Below are 16373 nucleotides of genomic sequence, written 5' to 3'. Positions count from 1 at the left end.
AACACCTGCCCCCGAACCCCCCCATACCCAGCGCCTCGGGTCTCGGCCTTTGCCGGGAGGAGACAGCAAAGCGCCCTCTAAAAATAACTCCTTTCCTAGCGGCCGAGACCCTCCCTGTCCCCCGCACAGCAGAAATCTCCCAGTGGCACCGAGAGTGCAAGGGTTAAGCGGGGGGAGGGTGACCACCGCCTCCCACCCTTGCCCTGAGTTTGAATCTCTCCAACTCAGCCAGCCTCAGTTTCCCCTCCACTCAGTCCCTAGGAGGAAGGGGCACCCAAGCGCAGGTTTCTGGGGTTAGACTGCCCTCTATTGCAATTAGGCTTGGTCAGACCCTCCCTATAGGTGGTGGCAGCAGGCGGCCACGCAGCCTCTCCCGGCCTCTGCTTCCTCCCGCTCACAGGGTCCCGGGTCCTCCTGGAGCAACAGCATGGCTCCCCCAGGTGCCGCTGGGACTCGGGTAGGGGTGAGGGCCCAGGGGGCACAGGAGGAGCCGAGGGCCACAGGAGGGGCTGGTGGCTGGAGGAGACTCAGGGGCCAGGGGAAGGTGGCTCTACGTGCTTGGGACGTTCCCAGCCACTGTCCCATGTTCCCGGCGGGGGGCCAGCTGTCCCCATTGCCAGCCCGACTCAGCACTTGGTCAGGGTATCAGCTTGGTGGGGGGGCTTGGGCCCAGCCCCTGGGGCAGCTCAGCCCATACAAGGCCATGGGGCTGGGCGCAAGGCATGCCTGGGTTCAGAGTGGGCATGGTGCCCGAGCAGGGAGGTGAGAGGCTCAGCTGCCCTCCAGAACTCCTCCCTGGGGACAGCCCCTCCCAGCCAATTGCACAGCCTAGGTCCCCCTATATAACCCCACGGCTGCAGGCCCTTCCTTTGGGTCAGTGTCACCTCCAGGATACAGACAGCCCCCTTCAGCCCAGCCCAGCCAGGTACTGCACGGGGTGGGAATCTGGGTGGGAGCCAGAGTAGGAGATTTCTGTGGGTGCTAGAGGCTGTCTTGGCTTGGGAAAGGGCCTGTGTGTCACCCCTTGCTCCACCAACATCCTCCTATACAAAGGCAGGTCAGTGCATGGGAAGGTTGACCTTGTGTGTCTGGGAGTCCCCTCCATCTGTGAGGACGCCTGAACCCCCGCTGGGACCTGTGATTTCTGCGGCACAAGTCTTGGGTTATGGGGAGGGATCCCAGAGATGAAAGGGGTCCTGACAGCTGCCAACTGTCACCCCCTGCAAGGGGCTGTTGAGCCAGGCCCGCGTTCATTACGGTTTGTCGCCAACACTGGCGCCACAAGCCGTGGGAGGTGTGTCTGTCGCCTAGCAGAGTCTGCAAGAGCAGGTGTCACGGGCTTCTTTGCGTTTGCTACCGTGTAGGTCTCTGTGACCTTGTACTGACTTGGTAGCGGACACATGAGTGCCTCTATCTTGGGCGTGTCCTTGAGCTTGGAAGTGTGACTGTGTGACTCAGTTTACAGTGTGATCTGGGGAGTCTGTGGTGGTGGGGGTATGTGGCTCTGGGGCTTTCTGCTTATGTCTCTTGGGGGGGGTCCCCCACCTTGCCTCAGGGCCCTCTCCTGGCGTGTCCCTGGCAGGGATTGGGGGGGCATCCTCTGAAGGGAGGGGGTCTGGGCTGCCAGCCCGGGATGTCCTTGAGCCCCGGAGCCGAACCCCGGGGCCTGGACCCGTGTCCTCCCAGCCACCCTGGCCCACCTGTCTTGGGCCTGCTGACTTGGTGCAAGCCGAGCCCCGGAATGTGGGGGTGGGGAGGGGCAGCAGCTGGGGGTGGGGCGGCAGGCAATTGCCAGAGTCTAAAAATAACCACCCTGGACAGCAGCGCCCAAGGTCTTTGGCGGGTCCCTGTTCCTCTTCCCTGGCCTCAGCTCACCATGGTCCCAATTTCCCTCCCACAATCCCACCTGCTTCCTATCCCCCTCTCCCACCGCTGTTGGAGGTCCCTTCTCCTTTCTGGGTCCAGTGAATAAAATAATAATAACAATAGGACCTGGCGCAGTGGATCACATGCATAATCCCAGCATTTTGGGAGGCTGATGCTGGAGATCACTTGAGGCCAGGAATCCCAGACCAGCCTGGGCAACATAGTGAGACCTCATCTCTACAAAAAAAAAGTAGTAACAACAATAATAGCAGCCACCAGGGTTCCAGGCTCCAACTCCATGCCAGGGCCTGTGCTCAGCCAACCTCACGGCCAAGCTCAGAGGATCCTGGCAATCCTATGGGGTAGGCTCAGTTCACAGGAGACAAGGTCCAGAGAGGCCTAGTGACTGGCCTGGGGTCATACAGCAGGAAAATGGCATAGGTGGGATTTGAACCTGGCTCTGACGACCCAGAGGCTGAGTTTTTCTTCCCTGCTGAACCTTGTGGGAGAATTGTCAGCAGGCAGAGGTGGGGGCGGCCACCCAGCCCTCCCCCGACCCAGCCCCTTTGTCTTTGGATTGATCATCCAAGAACTGCTCACATACTCACTTCCAGCAACACCCTCACCTCCACCTTCTCACCAGCTCCTCACACAAACGTTTAAAATAACAACAGGCCAGGCGCGGTGACTCATGCCTATAATCCCAGCACTTTGGGAGGCAGAGGTGAGCGGATCACTTGAGGTCAGGAGTTCAAGACCAGCCTGGGCAACATGGCAAAACCCCATCTTTACTAAAAATACAAAAAAAAAAAAAAAAATTACCTGGGTGTGGCGCACGCCTGTAGTTGCAGCTACTTGGGAGGCTGAAGCAGGATAATTGCTTGAACCTGGGAGGTGGAAGTTGCAGTGAACTGAGATTGCACCATTGCACTTCAGCCTGGGTGACAGAGAGAGACTCCGTCTCAAACATAATAATAATAATAATAATAGCTAAGTGAAATAATGCTTATTGTGAACCAGGCACTGTTCCGAGAGCTATACCTGCATTCAAACATTTAATCCTTTCAACACTGCCATGCGGCGGGTGCTGTTAGGATCCTCATTGTCCAGCTGAATAAACTGAGGCACACAGAGGTTAAGCAACTTGCCCCCGGGCACACAACTGGTTGTAGGTAGCAGAGCTGGGAATCAAACCCTGGGCCGATTCCAGAACCTACGCTCTTACCCACGCATGATATTTTTCCAGCCTCCGTGTGGGGCCTATTTTCCACCTGGGGAAATTGAGTCTCCAAAAAGAATGACTAGTCCAGGCTCACCCAGCTGGGATGTGGCAGAGCCGGGCCCTCGATCTAAGACTCCGGATGCCTCCTGCTGAGACGCAGGGGCTGGGAGAGAGGATTTCGCTTGCTCCAAGTCACACAGCCTGCCTGACCCCAATGCCTCTTGCTGCTGTTTGCAAGATGTGAGGTAGGCGGGGCACAGTGGCTCACACCTGTAATCCCAGCATTTTGGGAGGCCGAGGTGGGTGAATCACTTGAGGCCAGGAGTTTGAGACCAGCCTGGCCAACCAGTAGAGATGGTGAAACTCCATCTTACTAAAAATACAAAAAAATTAGCCAGGCATGGTGGTGTGTGCCTATAATCCCAGCTACTCAGGAAGCTGAAACAGGATAATCGCTTGAACCTGGGAGGTGGAGGTTGCAGTGAGCTGAGATCTCGCCACTGTACTCCAACCTGGGTGACAGAGTGAGACTCCTTCCCAAAAAAAAGAGCTGTGGCTCACGACTGTAATCCCAGCACTTTGGGAGGCTGAGGCAGGCAGATCATGAGGTCAGGAGATTGAGACCATCCTGGCTAACACGGTGAAACCCCGTCTCTACTAAAAATACAAAAAATTAGCCGGGCGTGGTGGTGGGCGCCTGTAGTCCCAGCTACTCGGGAGGCCGAGGCAGGAGAATCACTTGAACCCGGGAGACAGAGGTTGCAATGAGCTGAGATTGCGCCACTGCACTCCAGCCTGGGTGACAGAGGGAGACTTTGTCTCAAAAAAATAAAAATAAGGCTGGGCACGGTGGCTCAAGCCTGTAATCCCAGCACTTTGGGAGGCCGAGGCGGGTGGATCATGAGGTCAGGAGATCGAGACCATCCTGGCTAACATGGTGAAACCCCGTCTCTACTAAAAATACAAAAAAAACTAGCCGGGCGTGGTGGCGGGCGCCTGTAGTCCCAGCTACTCGGAGGCTGAGGCAGGAGAATGGCGTGAACCTGGGAGGCGGAGCTTGCAGTGAGCCGAGATCGCGCCACTGCACTCCAGCCTGGGTGACACAGCGCGAGACTCCGTCTCAAAACAAAAAATAAATAAATAAATAAATAAATAAATAAATAAAAATAAAAATAAATAAATAAAGAAGAAGAAGAAGAAGAAAACAGATGCGAGCTAATCTTCCCCTCCTGCCCTGCCCATCAGGTCTCCTACACCGCCACCATGCCGTTCGGTAACACTCACAACAAGTTCAAGCTGAATTACAAGCCTGAGGAGGAGTACCCCGACCTCAGCAAACATAACAACCACATGGCCAAGGTACTGACCCTTGATCTCTACAAGAAGCTGCGGGACAAGGAGACCCCATCGGGCTTCACCCTAGACGATGTCATCCAGACAGGAGTGGACAACCCAGGTGAGCCTCCCTGGTAGAGCACTGAAGGGGCTACATGGGGGCTCCAGAGGCTGCAGGCTACGCCCCATCCCACCTCCCCTGAAGTGGGGGGGGGTCTCAGTTTTCTCATCTGTAAACCGGGGCTGTTGTGAGAATCAATGCACTGATATACGTAAAGGGCTTGGGACAGTGCAAGGTATGCAGCAAACCACGCAATAAACATGCACGAGAATAATGTGAGATCCCCGAGGAGGTCGGTTCATCTCCCAAACCTCAGTCTCCTCATCTGAAAAATGGGCACCCATGTTGTGAAAACACAGGTCAATGACTGTGCAGTGCTTACAGTGGCGCCTAGCACCAAGTGAGTGCTCAAGCTCTGACGGGAGGCCAGGTGCAGTGGCTCATGCCTGTAATCCCAACATTTGGGGAGGCCCAGGTGGAAGGATCGCTTGAGGCCAGGAGTTTGAGACCAGCCTGGGCAACATAGCAAGACCCTGTCTCGACAAAAAATACAAAAAAATTAGCCAAGTGTGGTAATGAGGGCCTGTGGTCCAAGCTACTCAGGAGGCTGCGGTGGGAGGATAGCTTGAGCCTGGGAGGTGCAGGTTGCAGTAAACCATCGCGCCACTGTACTTCAGCCACAGAGTGAGACCCTGTCTCAAAAAGAAGAGAATCGGATAGGGGATGTTATTAATGTTATGGTTGTTTCTCAAAGCCCTTTCGCTCACAAGGCGAAGAGAGCTGGGAGTAGACAGGAGGCTCTAGTGCCCCTCACGTCCAGCTCTCTGTGTGATGCAGTGGAGAGGCCTCTCTCTTCGGGCCCCTGTTTTTCCACTGGGTCTTTCAAGTCTCTGGCCTTCCTGACCCTCTGTGGCAGGTGGTACCCCAAGATCCTAACAACATTTCAGGCTGAGACGTCATGACTTTGGGTGCTAATGTTTCCGAGGTGCTGATGTTTTTAGCACCAGGTACCCTCTGAAGCTCCCCCTTCTCCTTTGACCCCACGCCCCGCATTCTTTCTTCTCTCCTACTTTGACTCCTCCCAGCCACCTTGACCTCTCCCAGTCTTCCCTCCCGGTTCCCACCAGTCCTCAGTCTTATTTCTTTTTTTTTTTTCCTTTCTTTTTTTTTTGAGAAAGAGTTTGTTCTATCACCCAGGCTGGAGTGCAGTGGTGCCATCTCGACTCACTGCAACCTCCACCCCCTTGGTTCAAGCAATTCTCATGCCTCAGCCTCCCAAGTAGCTGGGATTACAGGCGTGTGCCCCACACCCAGCTAATTTTTGTATTTTTAGTAGAGACAGGGTTCACCCTGTTGACCAGGCTGGTCTCAAACTCCTGACCTCAAGAGATCCACCCCCCTCGGCCTCCCAAAGTGCTGGGATTGCAGGTATGAGCCACTGCGCCCAACCCTTAGTATTCTCAATTCCCACCCAGAGGTATTGAATGTACCCCCCACAACCCTGACACACACATGTCCACAGTCTCCACTGAGCCCACGAGCCCAGGCCCTGTTTGCTGAGGACTAGCAGTTCTGACCTCACCCCCACCCCTCCAGGTCACCCCTTCATCATGACTGTGGGCTGCGTGGCTGGTGATGAGGAGTCCTATGAAGTTTTCAAGGAACTCTTTGATCCCATCATCTCGGATCGCCACGGGGGCTACAAACCCACCGACAAGCACAAGACTGACCTCAACCATGAGAACCTCAAGGTCAGTGTCTGCACGGAGGGGAGGGCTAAGGGGTGAGGAGGAGAGAGATCACAGGAGAGATGGGGGGAGAGAGAAATACAGAGACACAGAGGTGTGGAGAAGCAGAGAGATGAAAGAGAGAGGGACATTGGGAGGCCGAGGCGAACATATCACTTGAGGTCAGGAGTTTAAGACCAGCCTGGCCGGCCGGGCACAGTGGCTCACGCCTGTAATCCCAGCACTTTGGGAGGCCGAGGCAGGCAGATCACGAGGTCAGGAGATCAAGACCATCCTGGCTAACACGCTGAAACCCCGTCTCTACTAAAAATACAAAAAAAAAAAAAATTAGCCGGGCATGGTGGTGGGCGCCTGTAGTCCCTGCTACTCGGGAGGCTGAGGCAGGAGAATGGCGTGAACCCGGAAGGCAGAGCATGCAGTGAGCGAAGGCCAAGCCACTGCACTCCAGCCTGGGTGACAGAGCGAGACTCCGTCTCAAAAAAAAAAAAAAAAAAAAAAAGACTAGCCTGGCCAACATGGCAAAACTCTGTCTCAAAAAAAAAAAAAAAAAAGAATGGGCCAGCCAGGCACGGTGGCTCACGCCTGTAATCCCAGCACTTTGGGAGGCCGAGGTGGGCAGATCACCTTAGGCTGAGAATTCGAGACCAGCCTGAACAACATGGAGAAATCCTGTCTCTACTAAAAATACAAAATTAGCTGGGTGTGCTGGTGCATGTGGTAGCACATGCCTGTGATCCCAGCTACGCGAGAGACTGAGGCAGAAGAATCGCTTGAACCTGGGAGGCGGAGGTTGCAGTGAGCAGAGATCGTGCCATTGCACTCCAGCCTGGGCAACAAGGGTGAAACTTGGTCTCAAAAAACAAAACAAAAAAAACAAAAAAATAAATTAGCTGGGCATGGTGGTGCACGCCTGTAATCCCAGCTACTCAGGAGGTGGAGGCAGGAAAATCTCTTGCACCCAGGAGACGGAGGCTGCAGTGAGCTAAGATCGTGCCACTGCACTCCAGCCTGGGTGACAGAGCAAGATTCTATCTCAGAAAAAAAAAAAAAAAAAAAAAGGAAAGAGAGAGGGACAGAGAGACACAGAGACAGCCAAGGAGACAGAAAGAGGAGAGGGAGAGGGAGAAGAAAGGCACAAAAGCATGTAGAAAAGGAAGAGGCAGAGCTGGGCACAGTGGCTCATACCTGTAATCCCAACACTTTAGGAGGCTGAAGTGGGTAGATCATGAGGTCAGAAGTTTGAGACCAGCCTGACCAACATGGTGAAACCCAGTCTCTACTGAAAATACAAAAATTAGCTGGGCATGGTGGCACACACCTGTAATCCCAGCTACTCAGCCTGGGCAACAGAGCGAGACTGTCTCAAAAAAAAAAAAAAAAAAAAAAGGCCGGGCGCGGTGGCTCAAGCCTGTAATCCCAGCACTTTGGGAGGCCGAGACGGGCGGATCACGAGGTCAGGAGATCGAGACCATCCTGGCTAATACGGTGAAACCCCGTCTCTACTAAAAAATACAAAAAAAACTAGCCGGGCGAGGTGGCGGGCGCCTGTAGTCCCAGCTACTCGGGAGGCTGAGGCAGGAGAATGGCGTAAACCCGGGAGGCGGAGCTTGCAGTGAGCTGAGATCCGGCCACTGCACTCCAGCCTGGGCGACAGAGCGAGACTCCGTCTCAAAAAAAAAAAAAAAAAAAAAAAAGGAAGCGGCAGAGACACAGAGAGAGACAAAAGGGAGCATCAGAGAAGGCAGGAGAGACAGGCAGAGAGAAAGACATGCAGTTGCAGTCAGAGACAGACAGGGAGAGTGGGAGAAAGGGAGACAGGAAGAGAAACAGAAATGGGCAGAAAGGCTGGGTGCAGTGGCTATACCTGTACTCCCAGCACTTAGGGAGGCTGAAGTGGGAGGATCACTTGAGGCCAGGAGAGTTCACGACCAGCTTGGGCAACATAGCAAGAACCTGTCTCTACCAAAAAAAAAAAAAAAAAAGGCCGGGCGCGGTGGCTCAAGCCTGTAATCCCAGCACTTTGGGAGGCCGAGACGGGCGGATCACGAGTTCAGGAGATCGAGACCATCCTGGCTAACACGGTGAAACCCCGTCTCTACTAAAATACAAAAAAAATTAGCCGGGCGAGGTGGCGGGCGCCTGTACTCCCAGCTACTCGGGAGGCTGAGGCAGGAGAATGGCGTGAACCCGGGAGGCGGGGCTTGCAGTGAGCTGAGATCCGGCCATTGCACTCCAGCCTGGGCAACAGAGCGAGACTCCGTCTCAAAAAAAAAAAAAAAAAAAAAGCCTAAATATTTAGTTAGGCATGGTGGCTCACGCCTGTAATCCCACTGTGTTGGGAGGCTGAGGCAGGAGGACTGCTTGAGCCCAGAAGTTTGAGATCAGCCTGGGCAACATAGTGAGACCCTGTCTCTATTTTTTTTTTTTTTGAGACAGAATCTCACTCTATCACCCAGGCTGGAGTGCAGTGGCTGGATCTCAGCTCATGGAAACCCCCGATCCCCAGGTTTAAGTGATTCTTATGTCTCAGCCTGCTGAGTAGCTGGGATTACAGGCACATGCCACCATGCCCAGCTAAATTTTGTATTTTTAGTAGAGATGGGGTTTTACCATGTTGGCCAGGATGGTCTCGATCTCTTGACCTCAGGTGATTGGCTCACTCGGCTTCCCAAAGTGTTGGGATTACAGGTGTGAGCCACCGCGCCCAGCCCCTGTCTCTATTTATAAAAAAAAATTTATTTTAAGTTAGCCAAACATGGTGGCACATACCTGTTAGTCCCAGCTACTTGGGAGGCTGAGGCAGGGGAATTGCTTGAGCCCAGGAGTTCGAGGTTGCAGTAAGCTATGATGGCATCACGGCACTCCAGCCTGGGTGACAGTGAGAGACCCTGTCTCGGAAAAAAAAAAAAAAAAAAGGAAAAGAAATATACAAAGGTGGGGGGAGAGAGGTATAAAGAAAAACAGAGATAGGAGATGGGAGAGAGACAGAGAAGGGAGAGAGAGAGCGCAGGTATGGGTGGCGGGGAGAGGCTCTGCACAACCAATCAGTGAGGAAGCAGAGGGCAAAGGAAGCAACAGGGAGACTGAGGGGAGCATCCGGGGGAGACTTGGGCTTGCTGGAGGGGGCGGAGGATCTACCTGGTCCTGATCTCCCACCCGCTCTCCAGGGTGGAGACGACCTGGACCCCAACTATGTGCTCAGCAGCCGCGTCCGCACCGGCCGCAGCATCAAGGGCTACACGCTGCCCCCGCACTGCTCCCGTGGCGAGCGCCGGGCGGTGGAGAAGCTCTCCGTGGAAGGTGAGCGCCCCCACCCCGTCCACTGCTGGGGTCACCCAGCCCTGTCTCTGTTCCTCCATGGGCAGGTCCTCGGGTCTCTTTGGGCCCCCGTTTTCCAAAGTAGGGGAAGAGCTTGGTAAATCGTGGGGGCTTGGGGAGTGGTGCTGGCCCTGGGCATTACCTGCTGTGCTGGAGATCCGGGGGTGCTGTCCAGACTCAAGGGCCCCTGAGAAGACCCACACAGACACCCGGCTGCCCCCAGCGTCCTGCCATCCGTTCATCCAGCACACATTTCCAGGGGTTCTTGCCCTGTGTGGGGAGATGGGAGTCCCTCACTGTTCTCATAGAGTGTTCAGCTGGTGGGGAGATGAGAGGAAATACAGAAACCCACAGATGAACAAGATAATTCAAAAGTGCCATGAAGCCAAGACATGGGTGTGGTGGAGAATGACCGAGGGGAGCTGCCTCAGAAAGGAGGAGTTGAGGCCCGGCACAGTGGCTCACAACAGTAATCACAGCAGTGTGGGAGGCCTAGGAGGGGGGATCGCTTGAGCCTAGGAGTTTAAGACCAGACTGGGCCACATAGCAAGACCGTGTCTCTACAAAAAACACAAAAATGAGCCACGAGTGGTGACACACACCTGTCATCCCAGCTACTCAGGAGACTGAGGTGGGAGGAACGCTTAAGCCCGGAAGGTTGAGGCTGCAGTGAACCGTGACTGTGCCACTGCACTCCAGCCTGGGTGACAGAGTGAGAACCTGCCTCAAAAACAAATGAAAAGAGGCCGGGCACTGTGGCTCACACCTGTAATCCCAGCACTTTGGGAGGCTGAGGCAGGAGACTCGCTTGAACCTGGGAGGCAGAGGTTGCAGTGAGCTGAGATCGCGCCATTGCACTCCAGCCTGGGCAACAAGAGCAAAACTCTATCTCAAAAAAAAAAAAAAAAAAAAAAAAAAAGATGGGGGGTCTTGCTATGTTACCCAGGCTGACCTCCTGGCTTAAGTGATCCTCCTGCCTCAGCCTCCCCAGTATCTGGGACTACAGGCTCGTGCCAGTGCACCTGGCTACCATTCTGCCTTATAATAATTTTTACTAATGGCCTCTCAAAGTCCTGAGACTTCAGCCATCTGTCTGGCCAGCCATTAGGAGCAGACACCAGCACACTGTGGCCTGCAGGTGGACTGGATGTGAGGGTCCCTCAGGGGAAGGGGTGGGTCTGTTTTCTAGATTGAGCACATCGTGTGGCCATTCCTGGGGGCCTGGACAGATGGCAGGAACAGATTTTGGGGAACCGTCACAAGTGTGGGTTTAGACACAGGGTTCAGATGCCTTTAGGACATCCAGGGGGCCAAGGCCCAGGCCCATTAGGAGCAGCAGCAGGGGGAACCCTGGGCCTCCACGCCCTGGTTGAAGTGGGACAGGCTGCCGACCACTCCCTCGTGTGTCCCCATAGCTCTTAACAGCCTGACGGGCGAGTTCAAAGGGAAGTACTACCCTCTGAAGAGCATGACGGAGAAGGAACAGCAGCAGCTCATTGATGACCACTTCCTGTTCGACAAGCCCGTGTCCCCACTGCTGCTAGCCTCAGGCATGGCCCGCGACTGGCCCGACGCCCGTGGCATCTGGTGAGGCCCCTCCCCGCCCCCTGGCTTCCTCTTTCCCCAGCCTCCTCCAGTCCCACAATGGCCCTCCTCACTCCTCCACCAAAGCCAAGGCCATATACATAATTATGATCTTCTACATGCCACGGAAAATGATCTTGCCCTCCGCCCCTGCCTATCCTGTGGTCTGTGTGTCAGATTTTGGGAAATCTGGACCAGAGAAGTGGTAGTTAAAAACAGACTTGGCCGGGCGTGGTGGCTCACACCTGTAATCCCTGCACTTTGGGAAGCCAAGGCGGGCGGATCACTTGAGGTCAGGAGTTTGAGACCAGCCTGGCCAACACGGTGGAACCCCATCTCTACTAAAAAATACAAAAATTTAGCTGGGTGTAGTGGCAGGCGCCTGTAGTCCCAGCTACTTGGGAAGATGATGCAGGAGAAACGCTTGAACCCAGGAGGCGGAGGTTGCAGTGAGCCGAGATCCCACCACTGAACTCCAGCCTGGGCGACAGAGCGAGATTGCGTTTCAAAAAAAAAAAAAAAGCCAGGTGTGATGGCGTATACCTGTGGTCCCAGCTACTCCAGAGGCGGAGTATCGCTTGGGCCCAGGGGATTAAGGTTACCGTGAATCGTGACCGAAGTACTGCACTCCAGCTACCCTGTCTCAAAAATAAGAACTTAGACTTGAACCACACTCCCTAAGTTCAAATTCCAGCTCTACCATTTACTAGCTTTACTAGCTTTGTGACCTTGGGTAACTTATTTTATTTTTCTCTACCCCAGTTTCCTATCTATAGGATAAGGATCACAGTTATTTGTAGCTTCTGGTGTTCTTGTGAGGATTAAATGAGTTAATTTATGTAAAAAAATTTTTTTTTTTTTTTTTTGAGGCGGAGTCTCGCTCTGTCGCCCAGGCTGGAGTGCAGTGGCGCGATCTCGGCTCACTGCAAACTCCGCCTCCCGGGTTCCCGCCATTCTCCTGCCTCAGCCTCCCGAGTAGCTGGGACTACAGGCGCCGCCACCACGCCCGGCTAATTTTTTTGTATTTTTTTAGTGGAGACGGGGTTTCATTGTGTTAGCCAGGATGGTCTCGATCTCCTGACCTCGTGATCCGCCCGCCTCGGCCTCCCAAAGTGCTGGGATTACAGGCTTGAGCCACCGCGCCCGGCCTATGTAAAGTATTAAAAGCAGTGCCTGGGCCAGGTGCGGTGGCTCACACCTGTAATCCCAGCACTTTGGGAGGCCAAGGCGGGGGGATCTCGAGGTCAGGAGATCCAGACCATCCTGGCTAACATGGTGAAACCCTGTCTCTACTAAAAATACAAAAAATTAGCCGGGTGTGGTGGCAGGCGCCTGTAGTCCCAGCTACTGTGAGGCTGAGGCAGGAGAATGGCGTGAACCCGGGAGGCGGAGCTTGCAGTGAGCCGAGATTGCATCACTGCACTCCAGCCTGGGCAACAGAGTGAGACTCTGTCTTGAAAAAAAAAAGCAGTGCCTGGTATACACTAAGTGTTCAGTTCATCTTGGTTATTCATCTTATCTTTATTATAAACTATTATTGCTAGACTTGCTTTGACTCTCTGAATCCCTGATTCAGGTAGTCAAAGATTTAAAAAGATTTAGAGAACCTAGGTTTCAACTGATGAGGGGATCCTGGGTGCTAAGATATACAGATGGGATGATTCTAAGATTTCAAGATTTTAAATATTTTCAGGTTTTAAGATTCCACTCATTTCAAATTCTGTCATTCCATAATTTGAAGCATTTCTGGATTTATTTATTTATTTATTTTGAGACGGACTCTCACTCTGAGGCCCAGGCTGGAGTGCAGTGGGACGATCTTGGCTCACTGAAACCTCTGTCTCCCGGGTTCAAACGATTCTCTCACCCTCTGCCTCCTGAGTAGCTAAGACTACAGGCATGTGCCACTGTGCCCAGCTAGTTTTCGTATTTTTGGTAGAGACAGGGTTCTGCTATGTTGCTCAGGCTGGTCTCAAACTCTTCACCTTAAGTGATCCGCCCACCTCAGCCTCCCAAAGTGCTGGGATTACAGGCGTGAGCCACCATGCCTTCCCTCAGATTTTTTTTTTTTTTTTGAGACAGGGTCTTGCTCTGTTGCCCAGGCTGGAGCGCAGTGGCAGGATCATGGCTTACTGCAGCATGGACCTTCCAAGGTCAAGCGATCCTCCCACCTCAGCCTCCCCAGTGGCTTGGACTACAGGCATGTGTCCCACCATGCCTGCTAACTTTTTAAATTTTGTAGAGATGTGGGTCTTGCCATGTTGCCCAGGGTGGTCTTGAGCTCCTGGGTTCAAGCAATCCTCAGGCCTCGGCCTCCCAAAGTGCTGGGATTACAGGCGTGAGTCACCACACCCGGCCATTTCCAGATCTTAATATTTTATGGCTTTTTTTTTTTTTTTGAGACAGAGTCTTGCTCTGTCACCAAGGCTGGAGTGCAGTGGCCTGATCTCGACTCACTGCAAGCTTTGCCTCCCAAGTTCACGCCATTCTCCTGCCTCAGCCTCCTGAGTAGCTGGGACCACAGGTGCCCGCCACCATGCCCAGCTAATTTTTTTGTGTTTTTTAGTAGAGACGGGGTTTCACAGTGTTAGCCAGGATGGTCTCGATCTCCTGACCTCGTGATCTGCCCGCCTTGGCCTCCCAAAGTGCTGGGATTACAGGCGTGAGCCACCGCACCCGACCTTAATATTTTATGTTCTAAGATCCTGCTTCTGAGATGCTAGGATTGGGAGCTAACACACTGCCATGGGAAGATTTTCTGGTCCTGAGACCAGATGTAAGATTTCCAAGATGTTATCAATTCTGATCCCAAGCTTCTGTTCGTCAAACATCCTGAGATCCCAAGGATCTATAATAATGCTGTTCAAAGACTTAAGTCCCTAAAAGTCCTTGATCCCAGGATTCAAGGTTTTGCAGATCCTGTGATGTTAGAGTCTACAGGTTTAAGCTTCTGCGTTTTGAGGAGGCAGATGCCACCCACCTCCCACCTCTCAGGCCCTCTTCCCCCTGACGGTGGACAGATGTTTGGGGAAGGGCTGGGAATGGGGTTCCCGCGGGGCTGACACCTTGGCCTCTTGCTGTGGCACCTTACCCTAGGCACAATGACAACAAGAGCTTCCTGGTGTGGGTGAACGAGGAGGATCACCTCCGGGTCATCTCCATGGAGAAGGGGGGCAACATGAAGGAGGTTTTCCGCCGCTTCTGCGTGGGGCTGCAGAAGGTGGGTGTCTGCCCTTAGCTGCTGACTTCCGACTCCACCTTGAACGCCCCACCTGCTTTCCGAGGCCCCGCCCCTGCCCCTATGCTAAGCCCTGCCCCGCCCATTTTCCAGGGCCCTGCCCCCCGGACCTGGCTCCACCCCATGCCAAACCCCGCCCCTCAAAATCAGCCCCACCCGCTTTTCAGGACCCCGCCCCTGGACCCAGCTCCACCCTACGCCCAACCCTGCCCTGAAGGATCCGCCTTCAGGCCGGGAGCGGTGGCTCATGCCTGTAATCCCAGCACCTTGGGAGGCCGAGGAGGGTCAGGAGTTCAAGACCAGCCTAGCAACATGGTGAAACCCCTGTCTCTATATCAAAAATACAAAAAAAAAAAAAAAAAAAAAAAAAAATTAGCCAGTCGTGGTGTCACGGGCCTGTAGTCCCAGCGACTCGGGAGGCTAAGTAAGGCAGGAGAATCGCTTGAATATGAGAGAAAGAGGTTTCAGTGAGATGAGATCACGCCATTGCACTCCACCCTGGGTGACACAGCGAGACTCTGAAGAAAAAAAAAACCCGCCTTCAAAGCGTTCTTAGTCCCCTCCCCTCAAAATCCTGCCTTGGTCACCATTGTCTAGCCTCAGAATCTCCTACCTCCCGGCTCCCCTCAGAATCCCGCCTCCACCACGTTCCCACGCCCTGTCCATGTTGCGGGTGCATTTGGGGGTGGCTGCCGGCGCTGACCCCTGGTCCTCTCCCCCAACCTCAGATCGAGGAGATCTTTAAGAAAGCGGGCCACCCCTTCATGTGGAACCAGCACCTGGGCTACGTGCTCACCTGCCCATCCAACCTGGGCACTGGGCTGCGTGGAGGCGTGCATGTGAAGCTGGCGCACCTGAGCAAGCACCCCAAGTTCGAGGAGATCCTCACCCGCCTGCGCCTGCAGAAGAGGGGTACAGGTACGGCTCCCACATCCTTTGCACCACGACGGGTGGGGAGGGCCCTTTGCGGGGATGGAAGGAGAGGTGCGACATCCCTGCGAGTTCTGGGGATCCGGCAAGAGCTGACCCTCTGTGAGCTTGCATTTCTTCCTCTGTAAAATGGGTGTCAATACCCCTAAGTCACAGGAGTCAGTGTGGGATTTTCATGATTATATAATATGCATTGCACATGCCCTTGGACCTCCCTCGGGGCCTCAGTTTTCCCATTTATAAAGCGAGGAGTGGTCAGGATTCGACCGCAGGCCGCCTGGCTCCAGAACCCACTCTCTTACCCACTATACTATATTTTCATGTTTGATAATTGAGTGGCGTGGTACCCCATCTAAAGCCAGAGACTCGTGAGTCCATGAATAAACAGGCATTACCTGTGTGCAGGTAACCTGTTACACAGTAGGCACTCACTACATGCCGCTGTTGCATTTGGCACGGGGGGGGCGGGGGGGCACGTCCCAGCCCCTCTGCACCTTTGCTGCCTCTTCACTTCCCTGTGCCTTGCTCCCACAGGTGGCGTGGACACAGCTGCCGTGGGCTCAGTATTTGACGTGTCCAACGCTGATCGCCTGGGCTCGTCCGAAGTAGAACAGGTGCAGCTGGTGGTGGATGGTGTGAAGCTCATGGTGGAGATGGAGAAGAAGCTGGAGAAAGGCCAGTCCATCGACGACATGATCCCCGCACAGAAGTAGGCGCCCTGCCCACCTGCCACCGACTGCTGGAACCCAGCCAATGGGAGGGCCTGGTCCACCAGAGATGCGCCCCCTCACTTCTTGCCCCGCCCCCTGTCCCGGAGTCCCACCCTGTGATGGTTCTGTCTCCTGGGAGCTCTCTCCACCCTTCTCAGAGTTCCAGTTTCAACCAGAGTTCCAACCAATGGGCTCCATCCTCTGGATTCTGGCCAAATGAAATATCTCCCTGGCAGGGTCCTCTTCTTTTCCTAGAGCTCCGCCCCCACCAGGAGCTCTAGTTAATGGAGAGCTCCCAGCACACCCGGATCGTGTGGTTTGTCTCCACGCAAAGCAATAAATAAAAGCAATGGTGGCTTTA

At 54.1% G+C, this 16373-nt stretch overlaps 1 protein-coding gene and 1 long non-coding RNA gene across 2 annotated transcripts; one reads left to right on the top strand and one right to left on the bottom strand.

Moving 5' to 3' along the window:
* The first annotated feature begins 871 nt into the window (after positions 1-871).
* Positions 872-16373, top strand: CKM (creatine kinase, M-type). The gene is made up of 8 exons (XM_005589574.3): positions 872-925; positions 4334-4544; positions 6081-6235; positions 9400-9532; positions 10966-11137; positions 14231-14354; positions 15101-15290; positions 15837-16373. Exons 2-8 carry the CDS (start codon positions 4352-4354, stop codon positions 16013-16015), a joined length of 1146 nt encoding a protein of 381 aa, XP_005589631.1. The 5' UTR covers positions 872-925; positions 4334-4351; the 3' UTR covers positions 16016-16373.
* On the bottom strand, positions 2688-9867 carry LOC141409109 (uncharacterized). Its single transcript, XR_012427699.1, has 3 exons — positions 9693-9867; positions 9002-9120; positions 2688-2803 (listed from the first exon to the last, which is right to left on the bottom strand). It is a non-coding gene; the product is annotated as an uncharacterized lncRNA (long non-coding RNA).

This window comes from Macaca fascicularis, chromosome 19 (genome assembly GCF_037993035.2).
Source record: "Macaca fascicularis isolate 582-1 chromosome 19, T2T-MFA8v1.1".
Classification (NCBI taxonomy): domain Eukaryota; kingdom Metazoa; phylum Chordata; class Mammalia; order Primates; family Cercopithecidae; genus Macaca; species Macaca fascicularis.
Note: the sequence above shows the minus strand (reverse complement) of the source record. Positions and strands in the feature narration are given on the sequence as shown.

Coding starts and splice junctions, on each gene's coding strand:
- CKM (XM_005589574.3), top strand. CDS start 4,352: ATGCCGTTCGGTAACACTCACAACAAGTTCAAGCTGAATTACAAGCCT. Junction 6,236..9,399: donor TCAACCATGAGAACCTCAAG/GTCAGTGTCTGC, acceptor CCCGCTCTCCAG/GGTGGAGACGACCTGGACCC. Junction 14,355..15,100: donor TCTGCGTGGGGCTGCAGAAG/GTGGGTGTCTGC, acceptor CCCCAACCTCAG/ATCGAGGAGATCTTTAAGAA.